This window comes from Platalea leucorodia, assembly GCF_965183815.1.
Source record: "Platalea leucorodia genome assembly, chromosome: 1".
In the NCBI taxonomy this organism is placed as follows: domain Eukaryota; kingdom Metazoa; phylum Chordata; class Aves; order Pelecaniformes; family Threskiornithidae; genus Platalea; species Platalea leucorodia.
Genome location: NC_138823.1, coordinates 98658035 through 98679629, shown reverse-complemented (window position 1 = coordinate 98679629; position 21595 = coordinate 98658035). Strand labels below are relative to the sequence as shown.

Genomic DNA, 21595 nt, shown 5'->3' with positions numbered 1-21595 from the left:
TCAAAGATGAAATGGCATTAATTAAGTGTGACGTATGGATAACATTGCCTCTACCTGTTGCTACTGCCTGGGAGCTATAATACTTGCATTAATGCACTTATATGTTACCTATCACTGCAATATTCCCATGGATAAATGGGAGGACCCTAAACTTCTTACAGTGTTTTTCCTACCTTCCCTTCCCTAATATTGTTGTCTGGCATATACTGCCGTATTGTCTTCCCTTTTTTCTTTCCCTCCCTTGTGCATTTCTTCATTTGCTCCTTCCTCTTTCTGTTTTCTTCATAGACTGCAGCTGGGGTCACCATGCGTGGGCTAGATTTTAAACTGGCTAGCGCCAAGTGCCACGGACAGAATAGCTGTGATCAGCCAGTGCAGTGCAGGCAGATTGTTACTCTACAGTGCCAAATAGTTGTTGTTCATGAATGGATAATTTGAGCAGAGCAAGTGATGTAATAAAGGTTGCAGTTGTGCCCAGGAAGACAGCAAAAAACAATAAATACTGCAAAAGACATGAAGAATAAACAACAGAGATGTTGTGGTGCAATTGTCACAGGCAAGTTCAGATATAAAAGAAGAAATATTATAGTTTGTAGCCTCAAAGTGGAAACAGTTAGGAGTAAATGCTGTGTAGCCTTCCCTGGAGATCTTCCTGAACAGATCTGTACAAGTTGACCACCCAAGCCCACAAATAATGAATGTTCCTCACAGAAGATCAGATCTTGAGGCTCTTTTCCAGATAATAGTCCATCCTGTGGAAAATGGCAGTGATTTATTATAAAGCATTACATATATAAGTACATACCCTGTGGAGATTATTTTAAAACTAGTTTTCTTCCTACTTTGCAGAAATACTTCTCAGTGTTTTCACCTTGTCAGTTCTTTGAAAGATCTTTGGAAACTTTTACTTTACCGGTGCTTGAGTATATCTGGATATCAGCTGGGTGAAGGGATCCAGATTTCACTGCATTTGGTTTAGAATCTGTTTTGAAATTCTTGTTATCATGCAGACCTTTATGGTCTGTATCCTAAATTATAAGACCTGGACTGGCAAAAAGCAGTCCTCATTTTGACTCTTAATTTGAGGAGAAAAATAAAGAAGGTATTGCAAAAGATCTATAGCCATGTTACCATGTTGAACTATAACTGAAGTGGGTTTTTTATATATATGTATATCCCCCCCTTTTATATATATATAGATAGATAGATAGATAGATACACACACATGCACCATGCATGTGTATAAATAATATAGTTTAATAATCAGATATAATTAGTATATTTCCTGTAATATTACACTATACAGCTTTCTGATGATTACTTATCTCACTTTTTAAATGCTGTGTGCTGATTTTCTTATATTCCCAACTTTTGTGATCAACCAAATACTCCCGCGTTAAGTATTAGGCAAAAGATGGGTTTATCTCCTTTGTGGAAAATCTCCACAAAAAAGTAAAATAAAAGCACAGATTCTCCCTGAGAATTATTTTTTAAAACATGTAGAAAAGAGAGAGAAATATTTATTGGAAGAAATATTCAGGTATTAAATGATGCTGCTGAGTTTCACGGGTTGTGGCTCTGGTGCTTTTGTCCCCCGTCCTTTCATGCACCTCAGTCAGATTTGCTTTTTCGTGATGCAGTAATTCGCTCACCGGGAAGCATTACTGATGAGACCTAAACTGGGAATTGTGGCCCTGGAGAAGAAAGGTGGGGTATTAGTCACCTCAGTTACAGCTCCCATGAAGTGGTGTGATAGCATTTTAAAACTCAAGTTCCTATGTGTTCTTTTTATCCATGAGAAGCCAACATTGGCAGCAGAGACTTCTTGAGGGAAAAAATAATACAGATAGAAACACATTTTTTCCACAAGAAAAAGAAACCAAGCCGTATCTTTTCTGTCGGCCTAACGGGCTATGTTTTTTTCTTCTCATTCTCTTGTCTAGGTTCTGTGTGTACCACTCGGATTAAGACAGGGGTGGGCTATCCACAGCTAAGTGCTGTTATTGAGTGTGCAGACTCGGCACATGGCTTGAAAGGACATATCATCTCTGTAAGTAAATATCATCTCCTCTCAGATTCCCACTGTGCAAATCGTTGTGGAATCGGAGAATCAAACAGTCCAGTATCGTGCATGTTAAAGGCTATCCTTCTGTCATCTCCAGTTAACCCCTGTACTAGCTCCTAGGGTAGTCAGTGGAGATTTAAATGTAAAGAAACCAACTCCCTCTAATGTTTAAAAAGGCTTGGGCACCTCACTCCTGTTTGTGCCTTTGGAAAGCTGCTTCTTGCTCCCTGAATGGAGTAAGCTCTTATGTGAACAGAACAGGAAGCTTGATAGTGTTTTCACATTGAAGCAAACAGTAATTCCTACAAAAGATTTCTGAAAAATGAGTGAAATGCAAACATGGCTTTCCCCAGAGAGCGGGACTGAGGGACAGACAGGCAGTAGAGGGGACTACAAGGTAAAACAGTATGAGCCCATCTGTGCCCTAGTAGCTGGATTGATTCAGATAGCATCCTCACAGAGCTCTCTGTTCAGGGGCAGGAGTGTTTCAGAGGTGGCTCTGTTGAGCACAGCTGGCACGTGAGCCGCTTACGTTCTCACAAAGCTTTAGGGAAATAGTGAGCCTGTGGAGAAAAAAGAGTATGTATCTGTATGGCCTCCTAATGGCAGCTTCCACTACCAACAAGACCAGATTCACCTCACATAGGAAAAGCAAATCTGTAAGCATGGCCCCAGACTGAGCTAGACTGCAGCCTACAGCACCCAAAGGTCCTGTGTGCTTAGGCACGCCCAGCCAGCCAGCGTGCCCCTGGCTGTGTCAGCCTTCCAGTCTCTGCAGGCTGGCTGTAAGGCAGCTGGTAGTCCAGAAGGCGTAGGGGCTGACCAGCATGCTGTGCTCACAGGTACCCTCACAGCCAACAGTGTCCCTCTGCAGCCCTAGAAGAGACCACACACTGAATTTTAGATCTACTGCCAAGTGAAATCATTGGAAGGCCCTGATTTGTTTGACCCCGTTGTGACTAGTATCCATGTGAGGAAGAGGGTGCGTTGTGTTGTTGAGGAAGGAGGGGAGAGGAGAACAAACTGACTGTGGATGGGCAAAGGGTTTGACTGTATTTCTTGAAGCTGTGGGTATAATGGAGCAGGAAAACAAGTATGTGTTACAGTCGGATCTTTCTTGGTCTTTATTCTTAACGCATATGCATTCTCTCCTCTCCATGGCTCCCCTGTATGAATTTTGCAGAAAAAAAGAAAAGCAGTCTGTGATTTTATGACTTGGGCAATATTACAAATGTTTATGTCTATAGCAGACAGCAGAACATGTGTGCAATAGAGCATGAAAGACTGACTCATTACTATGAAGGCTGGATAACTATAGGTGTCATCCTAACAGTGGTGCTCAGAGACCCATCCTAGTTTTGCAATAATCATTTGCTGCTAGCAACCCTCAGAACGTTATTATCCCGATTTTACAAGAAAACAGGGAGTGTGTATTTAGACTGTTGAAAAATGACATGGTTCTGTACTATTCCTCCTCTCCTTTCCTGCTTTGGGGATGGATCAGTTTGTGACCTGCTTAGGTCATGTCAGCTTCAGTGAGCCTTCACCGGTCAACCCCCCAGCCATTACAGGGGGAGTATAGAAGGGCAATTTGATACCTGTCTACTACAACATCTGGGCCAAGAGAATTACTTTCAGCTGTAACGGGGGTCTCTAACACCACTGCAACTCAACCCTGTCACCCAAGCTAAGGAGACTAAAGCAAGGGTGAGGATATTATACCTGAATTATGCAGCATTCAGATAGGTATTGGTGTGTATATTGGGGAAAGAAAAGGCTGGACTGCATGGTCATTGCCAGAGCTCTGGCAAGAGTATCACAAAAGGGAGGTATCCTCCTGAGGGAAAACCACCATATGGGAGCAAGCCTAAGTATATAATTGGGTCTAGTGGCAACAAGTATACATGGCATCCCTCAAAATGTCTCAATACTGTCATTACATAGATTCAGGAAGGGTCACACCCTGCCTGAGCCAAAGGGGACCTCTACAGGCAGAGTATTACCACAGCTATCTACGTCAGTTTGGCAGGAGAAAATATATCCAGCAGTTTTTTGGTATATTGATATGGAAGTAGCAGGAAGGATGTGAAAAGATTCAAAGCCTACCAGCTATCTTCATGTAGATTATAGCTGATGGTGTGATATGGGTTAGTCCCTTGGGGCACTTCCTTGCATCCACTTCTGTCTTGTTCAGTACCTTCATCGAATTGCTCCTCTTTCTTCTTATGTTGGCTCAGTTTCTGTATGAAGGGAAAGAAGTCCCACTCACAGAATGAGAAAGTGACCGTGCTGAGCACAGTACAGGCACTGCAAGGAACACAGCACACTTGAAGCCCATTCTGCAGTAGCTCTGCTAGGATGGCCGCACAAACTGGGATTTTAAATGTTTGTATTACTGAAGAGATCATGTATTATTTTTGGAGCTGCTACATTGACAAAGAAGGTGACAATTTTTAGGCAAACATGATAGTCGAAGTGAACGCCTGGTGTCTCTCTAGAGTCGCTTACACAGAGGAGGGGGACATGAAATTGCACCAGTTACTTTCCTCATGCTAAATTATCCTTAAGACTCAAAGCTCACCTCAGAAATTAATCTTTCATGACTCACTGAAAGAAGAGAGGAAACCCTGTCTAAGATACAGACACTGTTTCTGTCCCGTGCTATTTGTCTGGGAGCCAATAGTCTCAATTTTCATTCTCGCTAATCCATTGGCCTTGAGAAAGTGCAGCAGTGAGTTACAGTGGAGAGGCCATTTAGCAGGAGAGCGCCTTCAGAAACGCCTTACTTGAGATAAAGTTTCTGTTTCTTGTAGGTCAAAGAACTACTCTGCTGGATAGAGAGGCAGTCACATATTCTAGTAAGCCAGCAATGTGGGGAATGGAAAGCAGCCTTGTATGTGTCCTCGCTCATTTGGCTATCGTTTGCTAGAGAACCCTGTTTCCCCTTCACCCTGCCTGGGTGATGGGCCACCGGCATTTGGTGAAAAGGATGCCTAAGGGGTTCTTCACCCAGCGACTGCCATACCATCTCTTCCTCCACACAGAACACTTTCCACACAGAAGTATGCCCAGCATATGTAGTTCAGAATAAAGCACCATATGTATTGTTTCTACTGCTGTATATGCCACGTACTTTATATATCTTCTGCATAATAAATAGCTATCTGTTTGCTGATACTGTAGGAAGGACTGGTTATAGAGTTTATTATAAAGGTTGCTTGAAACATAAATCATAAACTTATTATAAGTTGCATATAATATTAAATATTCAACCAGTTCCTACTGGTTTTCCATACTGTATTTCTTTTCCTCAGGCTAAATTTTGTTGTTGTAAAATGGTTTATCTGTTCAGAGAACAAGACTGGGGAAAATAACATTATTTTAGCCACGTTAAAATAGTTCTGTTGACTGGCAAGCTGTTTTCCCCTCTCCTTCAGCTTGGCACCCAGTTGTCTCAGAATTCTTCTCTCTACAGGCCCCATGGCCACCCTTTCCAGTGGGCTGACTTCAGAATAATGCCAGTTCTCCTGAATTCACAGGGGTGTTTGTACAGATACATTTCCCCAGGGCTCTGAGGTAGAGGCTGAGCCTGCAAGAAGCTCCATGACTGAAGCCCAGCAGTTCTACAAGTCATTTTGAGTCCAGAGCCAGGCCCCTGTTGGGACGAGCTGAACTGCAAGGGAAAGCTTCCCAGACAATGCAGCAGAAGCAGTCTTATTTTCTAAACAGAGCACTTGATTTTTCACATGGAATGAAGTTGTTTAATGCATATATCTTTATTATATAGCATCTTCTGGCATAACTGCTTAGTATGGCCCCTTTTTGTTTCCCTTTCTGTGAATCATTAAATTTACCTGCTTATGTGGAGTAAGCGGAGGCATCTACAGATAAAGAAGTGCTGTGAATCATCATCATTGTTTCCTTTTATCTTAAATGGTAACTCATGAGTTTTTGGGAAAGTCTCTTAGTCTGCTCAGCATTTTGTAATTTGGTGACATTCAAAGTGATATTTTTTGAAGCCGATGATTAATGATTACATACTAAGACCCCCATCCCCATGGTACTTCCGAAAGCATAAAGCCTCCATCGCTGCCACTACTGGGTTAATTATAAAAGTCAGACACTGAGCCACTCAACAAGAACAGACTGAAACCCATCTACCAGAGAGCATTCATAGCCAGCCTGTCTCAGTCAGACAGTAAGAGTCAGGCAAATTCCTGACACTACTCTTTGAAGATTATTAGACCCCTCTTTCTACCTCGCCTCTTCCGCCCCTGACACATGCACACACACTCACACCCTCCTCCAGGCTCTGACAGACTTGTCAGAGGGAAAGAATTGCACAAGCAGAGCCCTTAACAGGAGAGATTCAGCTGTCAGCCCAGCGCTCCTTTCTGGAGCTGACAGCAAGAGTGTCTAGCTCAACAAAAGGCATAACGTGCTAGAGGTTATCGGCAAATGGAGTAAAAGCCTTTAAAGTTCTACCAGGCGCTGTTTGCAGTGGGATGCCCTTTGAAAAGCCACTCACTTTCGGATCCACCTGCTCAGTTTGTGTTTGAATCCTTTTCTGTGCACAGAGAGGTTCTAACACTCAGCCCCACAGCCAGCTACCCGCGAAAGCCAGCTCTAAAATGGCTGATGGTGGGGGTGTCTGGCTGTGCTCAGCCGCAGGTCATACACAGGCATGCATTTCTGCCAACAGGGAGGGGAAACAAAATGAAGTAACCATACAGCCTGGGGAGTAGCTTCAAAAGCAGGAAAGCTGTTGGCAGTCTGCAACGGACCCTGATCATCAAAGGAATGGGGAGCCCTCTTGGTACAGTGACTGTGTAGAGTAAAAGGATCTTTCATCTGATGCTCAGACCTTTACAAAACCTAAAGAACCATAGCACATGATGAGCTCTGCTACGTGCCATTCCTTTTTTACAGCCCTATCACACATACATAACTTCCCTCCCCTCAGCCGAAACCCCCTCATCAGCCACTTCTTTGCTCTGCACTGAAACTGAAACACATAGGTCTAAAATGCTAAAGATGTCAAAGTGCTGTTGTTTCTTTACCAAACCAATAGCAAACAGTGAGAAGTATGATGAGAGATTCATTTTTACTTACCAAAGATTAGATTACCTGATTTGCTTACAGATTATCAGATTAAAATCCAACATAGCTGATGGTGTATTTCCTCACCCCTCCCACTGTGACCTTTTAATGTATTGTAAACTGCTGAGAAAGTTATTTTAAATGTCTTTGGTGGTTTAAGGTAGGGGTTTGTGGTACCTCTGCATCACACAGCCTTTCATTAAAATGGCAGGGAATGATTCAGATCATCAGAGGAGGCTCTGTTTTCCAGTTTCTGGGATTTAGGAAATTGCATTGCTGCTGTTACCAGTGGTACTATCAGTAGACTATGTGGTAGAGTAAATGAGCCTAAAGAAGGAAAGCAATAGAAAGGATAATAGGGATTCCCTAAAAACTCCTCCAAGATGATGTATACCAATGGTGTCGCTGTCGCTGAGCAGGGGCCATTCTGCTGCAGGTCGCAGAGCGCCAGTGCTCACTGGGTCCCTGAGTGAGCTCACTGCCGCTCACTGTCGTCTTTTCTTTGTGCAGGACGGAGGATGCAGCTGCCCAGGAGATGTCGCCAAAGCGTTTGGTAAGGACAGTGTGCAGTGCCACCCCTTACACCCCGCGTATCTCCAGCACCATCAGCAGTGATGCGGGAGTCAATTTGACCCTGAATGTGTAATCAGTGATAGGTTACATTCGTCCCTGTGGGTGACTCCGGTGAAATTAATACGCCAGACGTGAATTTGCTCTTTGGACCAGACAGTCTGAATTCTGCAGCGCAAAACATACAGTGGTCGAAGTCCTATTTAGAAACTATCTGCCAGGCGTGCATGGGATACAGCCACTGGGACCAGTAATACAAAGAAAACTGATAAGGGTTTCTTCTGAGTAGTGTTCAAAGATGCCTGTAACGCTGCCAGATCTGGCTGACCTGGGCCTTGAATGGACGAAGAGATGGTGGAATGTGTGTTGGACAGGAGAACAAAACAAAAAGGCAGGCCAGATCCCTGGAGATGTTCTTGGGATCAGCTGTCCACTTGAGGAGATGAGATTTTATTTGTACTGTATCCCCTAGAGCTGAGCAGATGTCTAAAACATCCAAGTTAATAATTAACAGAGTTTGCTCTCATGCCAGTAGCTTCAGTGAATTGCACCAGCTCTTGCTGATTATAGAATAGAGTATTTAATCTGTGAGTATTTTCTGTTGGGCATGAAAGTTACATCAGTGAGGGGTGTGTATCAAGGTCAGGATTGTCACTTAGCCATAACCTTGTTGCAGCAGTGTTTGTGAACCAGGTGCTAAATTCATCCTGGGCTGACAGGACATTTAAAGACACTCCCCCACTCCCCAAAATGCCAGACCCTTTGGAGATGTCACAGTAGGATAATACCCAGAATACAGTGGGACAGCACAGTCTCTCATGGGGATTTCAGGGTGGTACAATACAGAGATGTCACATTATGATGCAGCATGTCTACTTGGCAGGAAGCTTTGGAAGTATGGAAAGCAGGGCAGGCCTAAACTCAGATTACAGACCTGCCAAGAAAAACTCTGGGCCTCCTGGAAAGGTTGAAACCAAAATCTGTCTTCTGAGTTTGCAGACAGCTCCTGTTTTTAGACAGGTCAGATGACAAGGAAGACTTAACTAGAGAATGTTAAGCACAGCCGTGGAGTGATTGCTACCAGCAAAGAATCTGCTCAGTCACAGGATTTCACATCACCCTTGTGTTACCCTGTGGGTTATGTGATGTAGGGAATAGGTACTTCCAGTTGGGTGAGTCTGACGTAGCTGAACAGTGGCATCCACCTTCTTTGACAACAAGATTGTATTAAAAAAAACGCCCAACCTCTCCTCAGCCCAGCCCACTCCGACATCATGCCACCTGCAGTGAGGCCTTTGTTCTGCCTGACTTTCTCTGGCTCCGCAGCTTGACCGGTTCTTGCTGGCATTGTTGTCGTTGGGAGCTTGTGAACGAAGATTGTGGCCTCGCTGTGTTCCCAGCTGCCTGCACAGAAACCTGGCCTGTGGAAAAGGTCTTCCTTCAACAAGAGCATTTCCAGAAGTTAGAACAACAGGAAGCAACTTCAAAGTGTTTAAAATGTTTTCCTTTGTGATGTTTATAGCAAGTCTGAAGGGTCCTTGTAGTCTCTTTGGGCTAACTGAACAGAAACTTGCTTGAAACCTGTGAAAGGGCAGATTCTGGCCTTGCTGGTTGTCAGGAGGTGCTGGGATTCATAGAGTCATAGAATCATAGAATAGAATCATAGAATCACTGGAAAAGACCTTTAAGATGACATCAAGGCCAACCGTTAACCTAGCACTGCCAAGTCCACCACTAAACCATGTCCTGAAGCATTACATCTACCTGTCTTTTAAATAACTCCAGGGATGGGGACTCAACCACTTCCCTGGGCAGCCTGTTCCAGTGCTTGACTACCCTTTCAGGGAAGATTCACAGTGTTTGAAGGCTACCACTGGTTGTCCCTGGGGCAGATGACCATCAGAAAGCTAAGATTTTACAGGCAGTAGTTCTGCTCTGACTGTAGGCCAGACAGATCAGTCTGACCTGTGTGTCGCAGGTACAGGGCTGAAACTGATAGAGATTACCCTGAGGCAATAAATTTACCATATCTGGTTATGTATAATTGAAGTAGACACACTGTGGACATCTGACTAGCTGGACCCAGGTGTGCATTTGCCAAAGGTGGGTGGCAAAATAAGCTTCTAGATAACGTTATTGCTATCAGTGTTTATTGAATGCTGTTGAGGTGATGATTGGCTATGTGAGCCACGTAGAAGATGATAGCCTCCACGCACAGCATTTACAAGCCAAAGCCTTGATACTGATGCTGAATTGGCTAGCACAGACCTCTGTGCTTGCTGAGAGCCTCGGGGAGGGTGGGGGGGGGTCTATTACGTAAATACATTGGGTAGCAGAGACAAGGTGATAAAACACATATGTACAATTTCACCTGGGGATGGAGGCCCGGACAAAGCATGGACAAGAGACCCAAAGAGGACTTTTGGTTAAAGTGATTATACTATCTCTTTTTGGTAGATCATTGTAAAGTCTTCATGAAAAGGATGTTGAGGTGTTCATTATAAAGCAGTGACAAAGCAGCCATTTGAATCATAAAAAGCATGAGGGAGTCCCAGATGTGAAGATTAGATTGACAAATGGCTAAAGATGTGACTGGAGGAGGCAATTTCATGGGAACAGGAGGAGTAGAGCGGATTGAGTGCAAGTGAAGAATTGTGAAGAACCATGAAGAAGACGCTGAGAAGCTTTACAAGTGGAAGGTGACACCATTGACTGGTGTCAGCAGTCAGAGGCCAATTGGACATTTTGTCAGAGGGGACACAAGGTAGAAGCCTATTTGAAAAGGCAAGGAACAGAGAAGCACTGAAGGTGGGGGACAAAAATGCCAGGAGTGACAGATACTTTGGGAGAGACTGCTGGAATTCTGGAGCTGCTGGAGGGGAATCTGGCATGGATTTGGTAAACTGAAGATGTTACTGCCATCTGGCTATTGCAGATGACAATGGAAAAGATGTAGGTTGATTGGGAAGAAAAGAGGTGTTTTGATGCAGGAATGAGAGAGAGCATGAAAGAACTTTGTGTTGGGCTCTCAGATGGTTCGCATAACTGCAGCCTTGGAAAGGCTGATAACATGAACACATTTCTCAGAATGCCCCAGGGAGGTACTACTGTCTCCTTTTTTAAAGATGAGAAGTCAAAGCACAGAAATACTAAGTTCAGTTGCTTGAGGTCACATATATTTTTGTGACACAGCCAGGAACAGAATGTGCCTTTTGAATCCTACGCCAGCATCTTTAACACAATACTGCTGTTCGTTACAGCAGTGGTGAGAAGAGATACAGGAGCAGGGAAGGAAAAGGAAGGAAAAGTCATGTGGAAAAGTCAACTGGGGACATATACTGGTTCCAAAATATACCTGACAGATCATACTGGCTTTTTTTTTTCCTGTTTTCAGTAGCTGTGTGTGTATACCTACTATTGGCAAAGGCTCGCTGGCTCAGCTGGAGCCCAGGTGAATGTTGATTCCAGGGCCAGCTGTGGTCCAGGCAAACTTACGCTGCATCTGCCTGGAGGGCTGCCCAGGCTACAAATCCAGGCTGACTCCAGCTGAATTTCTGCAGAGCCAAGCTGGTTATCAGTAACTTGTATTATCAGGCATACAAAAGACATCTGAGGGACTCCATCCAGATCCAGCAGAACTGTGTGAGTGCTGCAAGATTGGGCTGGTGGCAGCACACATATTCTGTGACTGCTTGAAAGAGAAGGCGCTGTGAAATGTGCATGAGCAAAATCAGCCCAGATATCGTGTAGGCCTTAAGGGGGAAGTCAGTGCATTGAAGTGGCATTGTGAAGAAACAGGATAAGTCTACCAAACTCTGGGTGAGCTACTGGGATGCTTGTATGCAACGTACCCCATCACATTCTGTATTACCTAGGGGGTTGTTGCCAGGTGTTCCCAGTCCTCCACAACCTAAAATAATCGCACACTGTCTATCTGTACTTGAAAATGAAAGACTGCAGCTGGGTGTTGCAAACATCACCAATGCTTCTGGTCATACAAAAAACCATGCATAGGTAAAGAAAGACCACGCTAAAAACTACAGCCTCCTGATTGGATGTTAACCGGTGGAAAAGTAGTGGAACAGACTTGAAACTTTCAGACATCTTTGCAACACTGAAGTGGGGTGGAAAGTTCTGGAGAGCATTGAAAAAAATATATTTAATATGGACTTGTCATTCCTGGAGCTGCAGGGTAGTAAGCACGTGTCATTCCAGTGTTCGGACGTGCTGTGTCTGCTGTAACATAGCTCCTCTCTTTTGGAAGAGCTTGATGAATTACATTGGAGTTTGCAAAAGTTACTCAAGTTGGATGAGTTTCAATCCTGTAATTGAAAGGTATTTGCTTTCCTCCCAAAATATGCAGTCAAAAGAAAAATAATAAATAGATACTTAAGCTCACAGGAACCAAAATTCTGTGATTCTGAAGTGTAGATTTCATGTGACTGTTTTGCATTAATGATTCAGAGGCTGTCAGACCCACAACCAGAGACAGGACTAGAATGGGGATCAGGGGATAGTATTGACAAGGCAAAGAGTTGAGAGTGTCCTTTGGCAGGCCTTTGACTTGTTTAAATTCCCTCTTTGAAACCTTGACCCCAAATCCATCCCTCCTTCCTCGTGTTGTTTTCTTCTACCCATAAAGAAGACATCAACTAGATTTCCCAGGGTACTTATTTTTTGCAAAGGTGGAGCAAGATTGTGCCAGGTAACAACAGGAGCTCCCCGCCAGTAATGGAAAATGTCTTAAAGGATGAGTGTTCCCTTCGGTTTTGACAGGTTAATAGTAGTATCAGACATGAGTCAAACTGAGGCTTTAAAACTAAGCCATCTGAAACAAGAGAGCTCAGGAAATACCTGCCAGGTAGCTGGCATGACAGGACACCTGAATGGGTGCCTGGTTGTAAATATTGCTTGCAGTGTGCTCAGCAGTTTTGCACAAGCCTCATTTTTAATATCGCTTTACCACGGACATACTGTTCCTTTCAAACAACAACCAGGCAAAGGGAGGTGAGGTCAGCAGAGCAGCTGGGTGCTCTGCTCCCAGCCGTTGCTGCTCGGCCTGCTCTTTGGCAAAGGGCTGGAGGGAGGCAACTGGCATTTATAAATCAGTGCATACTCCACAGTTGTCATGTATTCTAAGATCAAAATATTCTCGAATTCAGGTTTGTCTGCAGAGCTTTTAAACAGATGGCAGAAGCTGAGCAGATTTGATAACGATGTCACTTACTTACTTTTCAGATTTCAAGGTCCTGTGCTATTGTTCGGATAGAGACAGAGATCACAGCAAATCCTAATGCCAGACTTACCTAGCCTGGGATCTCCCCAGAGTTCGGTCATGTTCATAACAGGGTGGGGTTAGTTCAGGCTCATCTGCTTTCTACGAAGTGAGGTTTATAGCCCTGTTCTTTTGCCAGTTCTGGGAAGAAGTTGGGCAGAGGGGAGGCCTGTTCTGACACATACACACTGAAGCAGCAGAGAGTCTGAACAGGAAAATGCTTTGTTTCAGGGATGGGTCACCACAGGCTCATAAAAGAGTAAAAGCCAAACTTTTCCAAGCAAGACTAGTTATGCCAAAATATCACAGGAGGAGCTGCTGGTGGAATAGTTCCAGCCCAGCTGGAAATATTGGAAATCACAGTAGAAAATCAAGAGTGATTCCAAAAACCTTTTTCCTGATCTTACTCCCAGTGGAATTGATTTCATGATTTGCAAAGCCAGGGGAGATGGACAGACTGAACAGGCATGACTGAGTATTCAGTGTTGTTACTCAGTATCTGGAACATATTTAGCAATTGTAGCTATGGGTTAGACCCCCTTTGTGGTGCATGCTGAGAACCACAGAACCCAGGGGTGGTGGTCCTTGGCCCAGAGTTTCTAAACAATAGGAACCAAATGCAGGCCCATCCAGATCTCTTTGACAAGGGATCACCCCGACCTACACTGAACACATATGGCCGATGGACTTGAAAAATCCATCATTTCATTAAAAAATCTGCTCGTTTTATGTCAATCTTGGGAGTAGTACCTTACATTGATGAGTATTCCTTCCTTCAGGGTACATTCCCACTCACAGCTTGTAGCCTAGAGAGGTCTTGACGTAGGAGCTGTCCTCTTCTCTGTACAGCATTGAGCTCAACAGGTCCCAGCCCTGTGATTAGGGCTTCTGAGTACTGCAGTCACAATATAGCTAATAAGGAACTGTGCTCAGATACCATTATGAAGTAATGGGTTAAAACTGAATTTGAAAATAAAGAGTGTGGGGTGGAGTAGAATATATCTTTGTCATCACAACAGAAAAGAAGTCTTTCCATTTAAAATACCAGAGAAATACAATTCAGCATGTGTCAGTTCTTCAGTAAAGCATTTTTTCCAAGTTTGCTGTGTCTGTTACACGAAGGGACTCTCTGTACCAAACTCTCTGTTTAGGGCTGGCTATTGTTTTTGGAGGCCACTGTGTTCTTGCTTTGTCTTTCACCGTCTTCTCCCTTCTGTGCTTTCTTACATGTCGCTTTGCTGATCACAGGAGCCGGTGCTGATTTTGTCATGCTTGGAGGAATGTTTGCAGGCCATGACCAGTGTGCTGGAGAGATTATGGAAAAGAATGGCAAAAAGGTGAAACTCTTCTATGGAATGAGCTCTGATACAGCCATGAAGAAGCATGCAGGAGGGGTTGCTGAATACAGGTACGAATTTCACACAGGAGCAATTGCAGTGAACCAGCCATCCAGTAACTTCTGGAGTGGAATTGTGCAAAAGACATCTGTTGGAAACAGGCCCCTGCCTCTATTCCCATTTAGGAAGCTGTTACCAACACTTACGGCAGCAGATCTGAGGGAGGGATGACATCAAGGGGGAGACAGGGAGAAGGAGCTGGGGGTGGCTAGCTGTCACTGCAGCACTGCGTGGTCTGGGAAGTCATTAGGCACTGTTCTGACTTATGGGTCTCTTGGGATGTGTATGAATTAAATGCTGGAACATGGCATGCCAGCTGCAGTTTCTGGCCCTCTGCTTGTCCAGGTTGGGTGTCCTGTTGGTGTATGGGTTCCCGGCTGGCCTACATGCTCCCTTGTGTTTGCAGAAAGTGGGTGCCTGGTGAATTGGCGAAGTTCAGCCGCGGTGTCCCTGGTATAGTACTGAGTTACAGCTGTAACACTAATGAGGGCCCAGGACTTCCAAAGCACTCTCAGTCACAGGGAGACTGTAGCCCCAGGGCTCCATCCTGCATTTGCTGAGCAGTCATCTTAGGCAGCAGAATCCTGCTGTACAGGTTTCCCACCCCTTTTTGGATAACAAAGCAGCAGAGTAGCCCCAAATCATGCAGCATGCGAGAGCTTGGATTTTGAGCTAAAATCCTCAGGGGAGAGGAAAGGAAGACAGGCTTTGCAAAGGAATCTCTTTTCCATTGCTATTGTATTCCAGAAATTGCTGAGAATTTTGACTTTTTGAAAAAGCAGATGACTCCAGAAAACCTCTGTGTCTTTACTCTTATGAGTGGCAGGTATAGTCACTGCCCTTAGACAACGTGCTTCTTGCATACTTCATTAGAGAATGTTTCCTGTCCTACAGTATACACTGGTTTATTAAGGGGTCCCTTTGATTCTTCTCCTCTGCTGGGGTAGATTCAGGCTCTGGTCCCATCTGGTAAACTGCTGTTCATAAGAGTCTCAGAGCCAGTGACCTTACCTACTGTTCCAGACATCCAGGATTGATGGGATTTGTTGGCCTCGTCTGGTACAACCACTCCAGCATGTGGGTTTTTCCCAGTGTGTCCAGGTGCTACCACGGGTAAGAGTTGCAGCACTGTGAAGGTGACAGTGCAGATTGTAAAGCAGAATGGGATCCACAAAACAAAACGGAATTCACGCTTTGACACAGACATGCTGATAGGACCACAACAATCCCAGACATCACACTAGATAGAAAGCATCTTTGATCCCACCTCCTGTCCTCCACCCAGACATTGGCTCTTGTGGTGGTTTTTGTCTGCCACTTCTGAAGAGTTAAAATGCACCATAAAAATGTGCACTAGTTCACCTAGCACTTTACAAAGAGACAGCCTACTACAGAGCATTTACACCTGTCTCCTTTGGCCTAAATCATAGAATCATAGAATTGTAGAATAGTTTGGGTTGGAAGGGACCTTTAAAGGTCATCTAGTCCATCCCCCCCTGCAATGAGCAGGGACATCTTCAACTAGATCAGGTTGCTCAGAGCCCTGGCCAACCTGACCTTGAATATTTCCAGGGATGGGGCATCTACCACCTCTCTGGGCAACCTGGTCCAGTGTTTCACCACCCTCATTGTAAAAACATTCTTCCTTGTATCTAGGCTTTTAGTTTAAAACCATTACCACTTGTCCTATCGCAACAGGTCCTGCTAAAAAGTCTGTCCCCATCTTTCTTATAAGCCCCCTTTAAGTACTGAAAGGCTGCAGTAAGGTCTCCCTGCAGCCTTCTCTTCTCCAGGCTGAACAACCCCAACTCTCTCAGCCTTTCCTCACAGGAGAGGTGCTCCATCCCTCTGATCATCTTTGTGGCCCTCCTCTGGACCCGCTCCAACAGGTCCATGTCCTTCCTGTGCTGAGGACCCCAGAGCTGGACACAGTACTCCAGGTGGGGTCTCACCAGCGTGGGGCAGAGGGGCAGAATCACCTCTCTCAACTTGCTGGCCACGCTTCTTTTGATGCAGCCCAGGATACGGTTGGCTTTCTGGGCTGTGAGCATGCATTGCCGGCTCGTGTCCAGCTTTTCATCCATCAGTACCCCCAAGTCCTTCTCCGCAATAATGTTTACTTTGTTTCAATCCCTTCATCCCCCAGCCTGTATTGGTACAAGGGGTTGCCCCGACCCAGGTGCAAAACCTTGCACTTGGCCTTGTTGAACCTCCTGAGGTTCACACGGGCCCACTTCTCAAGCTTGTCCAGGTCCCTCTGGATCGCATCCCGTCCCTCAGGTGCGTCAACTGCACCACTCAGCTTGCCGTCGTGTGCAAACTTGCTGAGGGTGCACTTGATCCCACTGTCTGTGTCATTGATGAAGATACTAAATTATTATGAGCTCCTAGACTGCAATAATAATGGAGATTGAGGAAGGCTAGTGGTAGACATTGTGCAGGAGAGACCTGGAGACAAAAGAAATCATTAGCTTTCCTGGTCTGGCAGAAAACCCAGGCTCATTAAAAGAGAAGCCTATGTGAAAATGGGGAAACAGAAAGCTTGTGGACACTGTGCTTATCTGATAGTCTGTGCCTTCTAGACACAGCCTGGTTCAGTACTACTGTCTGAGGAAGACTTCTGAAAAGAAGAAAATCAGTTGGACATGGGGATGACAGATGATAGTAAAGAGTTTTTCAAGGGCAAAAAAGGTTGTGATGAGTTCTGGCAAGTTCCAAGGGCATTTGTTTTTGCAGGAAAAAAAAAAAAGATATTTCTTAACAAGCAAAAATGTACAGTGAATACTGTAGTTTAGGAGAACATGTATATCCTGGCAGATCTTTAAAGCCAGGATTTTTCTGCATCTAATAGGATGAGAAGGGGACAAGGATACCTTTGCCTTCTGCCTGAGGGGGACGTATATGTCTTTCTTGAGTGGACTGTACCCTTCCTACTTTACCTGAGCCTGTGTACCTCTTTCTGGGGCTCAGATCAGAAGCTAGTGAGCAATGTGCAAGGGATTTGTTTTTAATCTCAGATGGGGCTGCATCTGTACCAGTTAAAAGCATCGCTGTCTGCAGGATATCTGGCTACACTGAGGACAGCCAGTGGATTGCTTAGGGGAGCGACACATGTGGCTGGCTTTTCACCTGGTTGACCTGCAAGGCTCTTCTGGCACTGCAGGTTCAGCGTGCTTTTGCTTTCAAGCACAACTGTTTTATTTGCAGAAGAAAGGGCTGCACAAGAGTCTACCTGCGTCTGAGACAAGCTGAAATGATGCATCAGAAGGTTGTGCTGCATACCTCTGAGCGTTGATTCACTCTGGGTTCATATGCCAGTTCCCAGATGCAGTGTACAGTTTTGGGGCTTTTTTTGTCCCTCATTGAATCTGCTTATCATCAAAGCCTCTGAACAAATGGTCTGAGTCAGCACTAGTAATTACCTCATCATTTAAAAGTGGCAGCTGCCAGTTACACAGAGGTGCTGGCAACCTTTATCTGAACTACGCTAACTTACTGTCCTTTGCTACCCTGTGCTTGCATCAGTTGGATTGTGGGAAAGGCCTGATGCTGGTCAGGCATGTAGTTAATGGCAGCTCCCTGAGAGATCACAGAGCAGCCCAAGCATGCTGCATGGACCTCAGTGCAGCATAGTCATTTAGGGCCTGGCCCCCACAGAGCTGGTGACAGTTGCAGGAAAAGTGTGAACAAGCTTGCTGTACCAGTAGGCCAAAGGACTAAGCGGTTAGATTCTGCTCCGCCTGGTTAGGTGCACGTGTGATCCGGCAACAAAATTTATCGCCAGCAGGAGAGTTAATTGACACTGGTCCCCCTTAAAAATGAAATAAAATGCAAGTATTATGTCTTGTAGGAGTAAAGAATGTACAGAAAGGCGGTGTATTTGGCTCAGTCTAGATAGAGCCTCTCAGTTCATTATGGGCAATGCTACACAAATTCTGCTTGGTCCATAGCTGTATTTTGATTTGCATCCTGATTTTAGAGTCCCCTGGGGATCAAGTTCTGAAACCACCTCAGCAACAAGGGAGCAGAAGCACAATCTGAAATTTTTAGTCCCTGTTGAGATACTGCTTTTTTGTGCCACTAATAGGTAACATAGGAGTCTCCAGTCTACTGCTACCTACAACAGCTCCAAACATTAAATCTGTTAAGACTTAGCTGTTAACTGTGAAGGAGCCGATTCTCACCTTGTTCACGTTGCAGCCAGAACTCAAGAGCTGGCTATCCATACCAGCCTTGGTCTTGGTCTTGCTTGGCCTGTCCCAGCATGATGGGTGTCACTGTGGTTTAAAAATAGCAACCGTTTAGTTATCCAGCACTGTAAATGTGCTGGGCATTGAAGGGACGATTGGAAACAGGGCCAGGCTTTGCTTTGAATTACTCTTGTAGGAAAAGTTACAGGAAGTTTAGTCACTTGCTAGTTTAGCTTATGGCAAACTTGAACCAAAAGGGTTCTAACTCAGCATTTTAAATGCTGTATACCCCAAACGGATCAAGTCAGTGGGGCTTCTTTAGATGCATTTAAAAAGCCCAGCTGTAAGTCTGTATCAGTGACCCCAATAAGCTGTTTTGTCTTTAAAAGAGCCTGAGCACTCACAATGTTTTATTCAAGCAGTGAGGAGCTCAGTGTGCTCAGCCCCCTGCAGACAAGACTACTTGTCACTTAACTTCATCTTCTCAAAATTACACATTTTGGCTGGAGAACCTGAGCCTCCAGCAAACAGTTAAATTAAAATTGACAGGCAAGATGAGATGGCTGTAGCAGGGAATAAAGTCATGAGAGTAATTGTTTTTGTAATGAATATGTCAAGTCGATCCCATTTAATTTTGTATGAAATCTGTGTACCTGGTTTCATTACTTTTATGTCATTTATATATTGGTTTATTTTTACCTTTTTACCTCCTTCCACAAGGAACATGGACCAGAGCTGGGAATTTCTGAAAGGCAATTATTTTCTTTTATGGGAAGGCAAGCAGTAACAGGGTTCACAGTATTGTTCAGTTAGAGCCAGTTTGCTTTTGTTAACCCTTTTGCGATTTCCCAGGTTTTGTGTGGATGCTGCGGTTCTACTGTGGTCACTCAGTAATTCACAGCTGCTACTAAGCTGGGTTTTGGCACTTTATACTAACTGTAGGGTGGAATTTGGGCCACAGAGACAGCATAGCACCAGCAGCTGGCTGCTACTTACTGTCTTTTTCTGTATCCCAAATGATAGCCTGGAAGACCTGCCTCCAGTTCCTGCCATTTCTTAAATGCTCCGCTCGTAAGGTTGCCTCATGCCAGGGCAGCCTGACCCCTTTATCCCAACTCATGTTTTGCTGGGCTGAAAGAGCACCATCACATGCGCTTCACCCCATCCACCCTGCCAGGATTCCCACCCACCGTGCCCATCCCTCCATGCCAGCAGCAGGCTTGAGCTGGCCGGGAGTTATGGGGCGCACCGCAGATTGGACCCTGTGCAAAAAGTCTAAAGCAAATAGTTGTCCCCTTCTATCCACCATTCAGTGGCTAGCGAGAGACAGAGTCTCTGCTGAGAGCATCTGAGCACACCTTTCCCAGCTGTTGGAAGTCCCAATTGCTCTGACTTTACCTTTCTTTTCTGAGAAGGGGTTAGTTTCGGGTCATAACTCCAGGAGAGATGTCAGAGCTGCAAATCCCTCAGCAGTTCCTGCTGACTTGCTTGTGCAGCCCTCTGCCAAGTGTGCCAGCTTTTGCGACACCCCCTTGCAATCCATGCGTGGCCTGTGCGCAGGCATTTGTTGCTGGCAAAACAGTCTCGACTTGGGGATTTTTTTACTTAGTTTCATTTATTGCCAACTAACACAAACTTCTAATCCCTGTTGAGTAATTAAACAAAGACATATCTTTCCTCCCCCTTTTCCAGACCCCACTTAAGCCAGACACTTCTCTTTGCCTCTCCATCTCTTAGCTCTCCTTACTTTCACCACAGGTCACACTCAGCCTGTCCCAGTTCCTTCAGTGAAGAAAGGGGTGGCACAGGACATTGTGGTCATGTGTGTAGTGGTTTCTGTCTGCCGCTCCTCCTTCCTGTGCCTGCTCCATCGTGGGTCGCCCACAGGCCATAGTCCCTTTGCGGGTGTCCCTGCTTTGGCATGGGTCACCCAGGGACAACAGTCCCTTTGGGAGTGCACACCTTTGACACAGAGCACCTCCTTTCGAGAGTCCCTCTCCAGCTACGTGTCTCCTCGGGCGTGTCCAGGTGTGTCTCCTCTCCCAGTGGCTGCTGCTGTTCCTTAAATACACTTGAGCAGGGGCGTTATGTGCTCCCCGGCTGGCTGAAGTCCTAGTGGCTCACACCGTTTTTAGAGCCAGGTGGAACTTTCTCTGTGACTGGCATGAAGTGGATCATGGCCTCCTCCCACGCAGGTCACGCCAGCAGCGCTTGCTACCCAAAAACTCTACCATATATGCCCAGCACAGCACCCATATGTGTAACAATTGGGTGCTCCTATGTAAATTAGGTGGGTGCTCATGCGTTAAGTTGGGCACTCATGCATGCACTAACAGGGTGCTTGGGCATAAATTATTTGGGCATGCATGCATGAACGAATTGCATGCTAATGCAAAAATGAATTGGGCATTCATGCATAAATTAATTGGGCACTCATGCACGAATTTATTCAGTGCTCATGCAAGAACTAATTTGGCACTCACACAAGAACACAGCAAGCCCAACAATTTATGGCCTGTATGGCACTCCTCACCTCCGCAAGGCACATACGGAAGAACTCTTGGAACGTTAATCCATTATGAACTCTTTTCAGCATCATCACAATCTTAATGTACTTCAGTTATAAACTCCACTCTTTCTTCCTCCCTTTGGACCAGACAGTAGGGATTAATACTGTAACAGTACACTTACTAAAATGCCACTCCTCCGCGTTACAAGGGTTAACATCACAGTTTGGTTATATACCTGTCACAGACCCCACCCCTGGACCAGATGATACAGCAGTTAATAGTGCAACAACGTGTGCATACACTTAGTAAAATTCCACCCGCTCTCCCCTAGGAACCAGATGACGGGACTCATCAGCACGGTCTGGGCAACCTGTTACCCATTACAAACTCTACCCCTCTCCCCTGGGGACTGGAGTATTGGGGTTAATGTTATCCCTCATCACAAACTTCACCCCCTCATCCCTGTGGACAAGACTACGGAGGTTAAT

General features: G+C 45.1%; 1 protein-coding gene across 6 annotated transcripts in view; it reads left to right on the top strand.

Moving 5' to 3' along the window:
- GMPR (guanosine monophosphate reductase) overlaps nucleotides 1-21595 on the top strand; it is a 55884-nt gene that overhangs the window by 19262 nt on the left and 15027 nt on the right. For 5 of the 6 annotated variants that reach the window (XR_014229636.1, XM_082325651.1, XM_082325649.1 and 2 more), the window contains 3 exons: nucleotides 1944-2050; nucleotides 7676-7718; nucleotides 14259-14418. Coding sequence is in view for 5 of the 6 variants with exons in the window: in XM_082325651.1 (XP_082181777.1) it covers nucleotides 1944-2050; nucleotides 7676-7718; nucleotides 14259-14418 (310 nt within the window). In the remaining variant the exon portion in view is untranslated. The remainder of the gene's footprint in view (nucleotides 1-1943; nucleotides 2051-7675; nucleotides 7719-14258; nucleotides 14419-21595) is intronic. The other variant, XM_082325652.1, reaches the window with a different exon arrangement.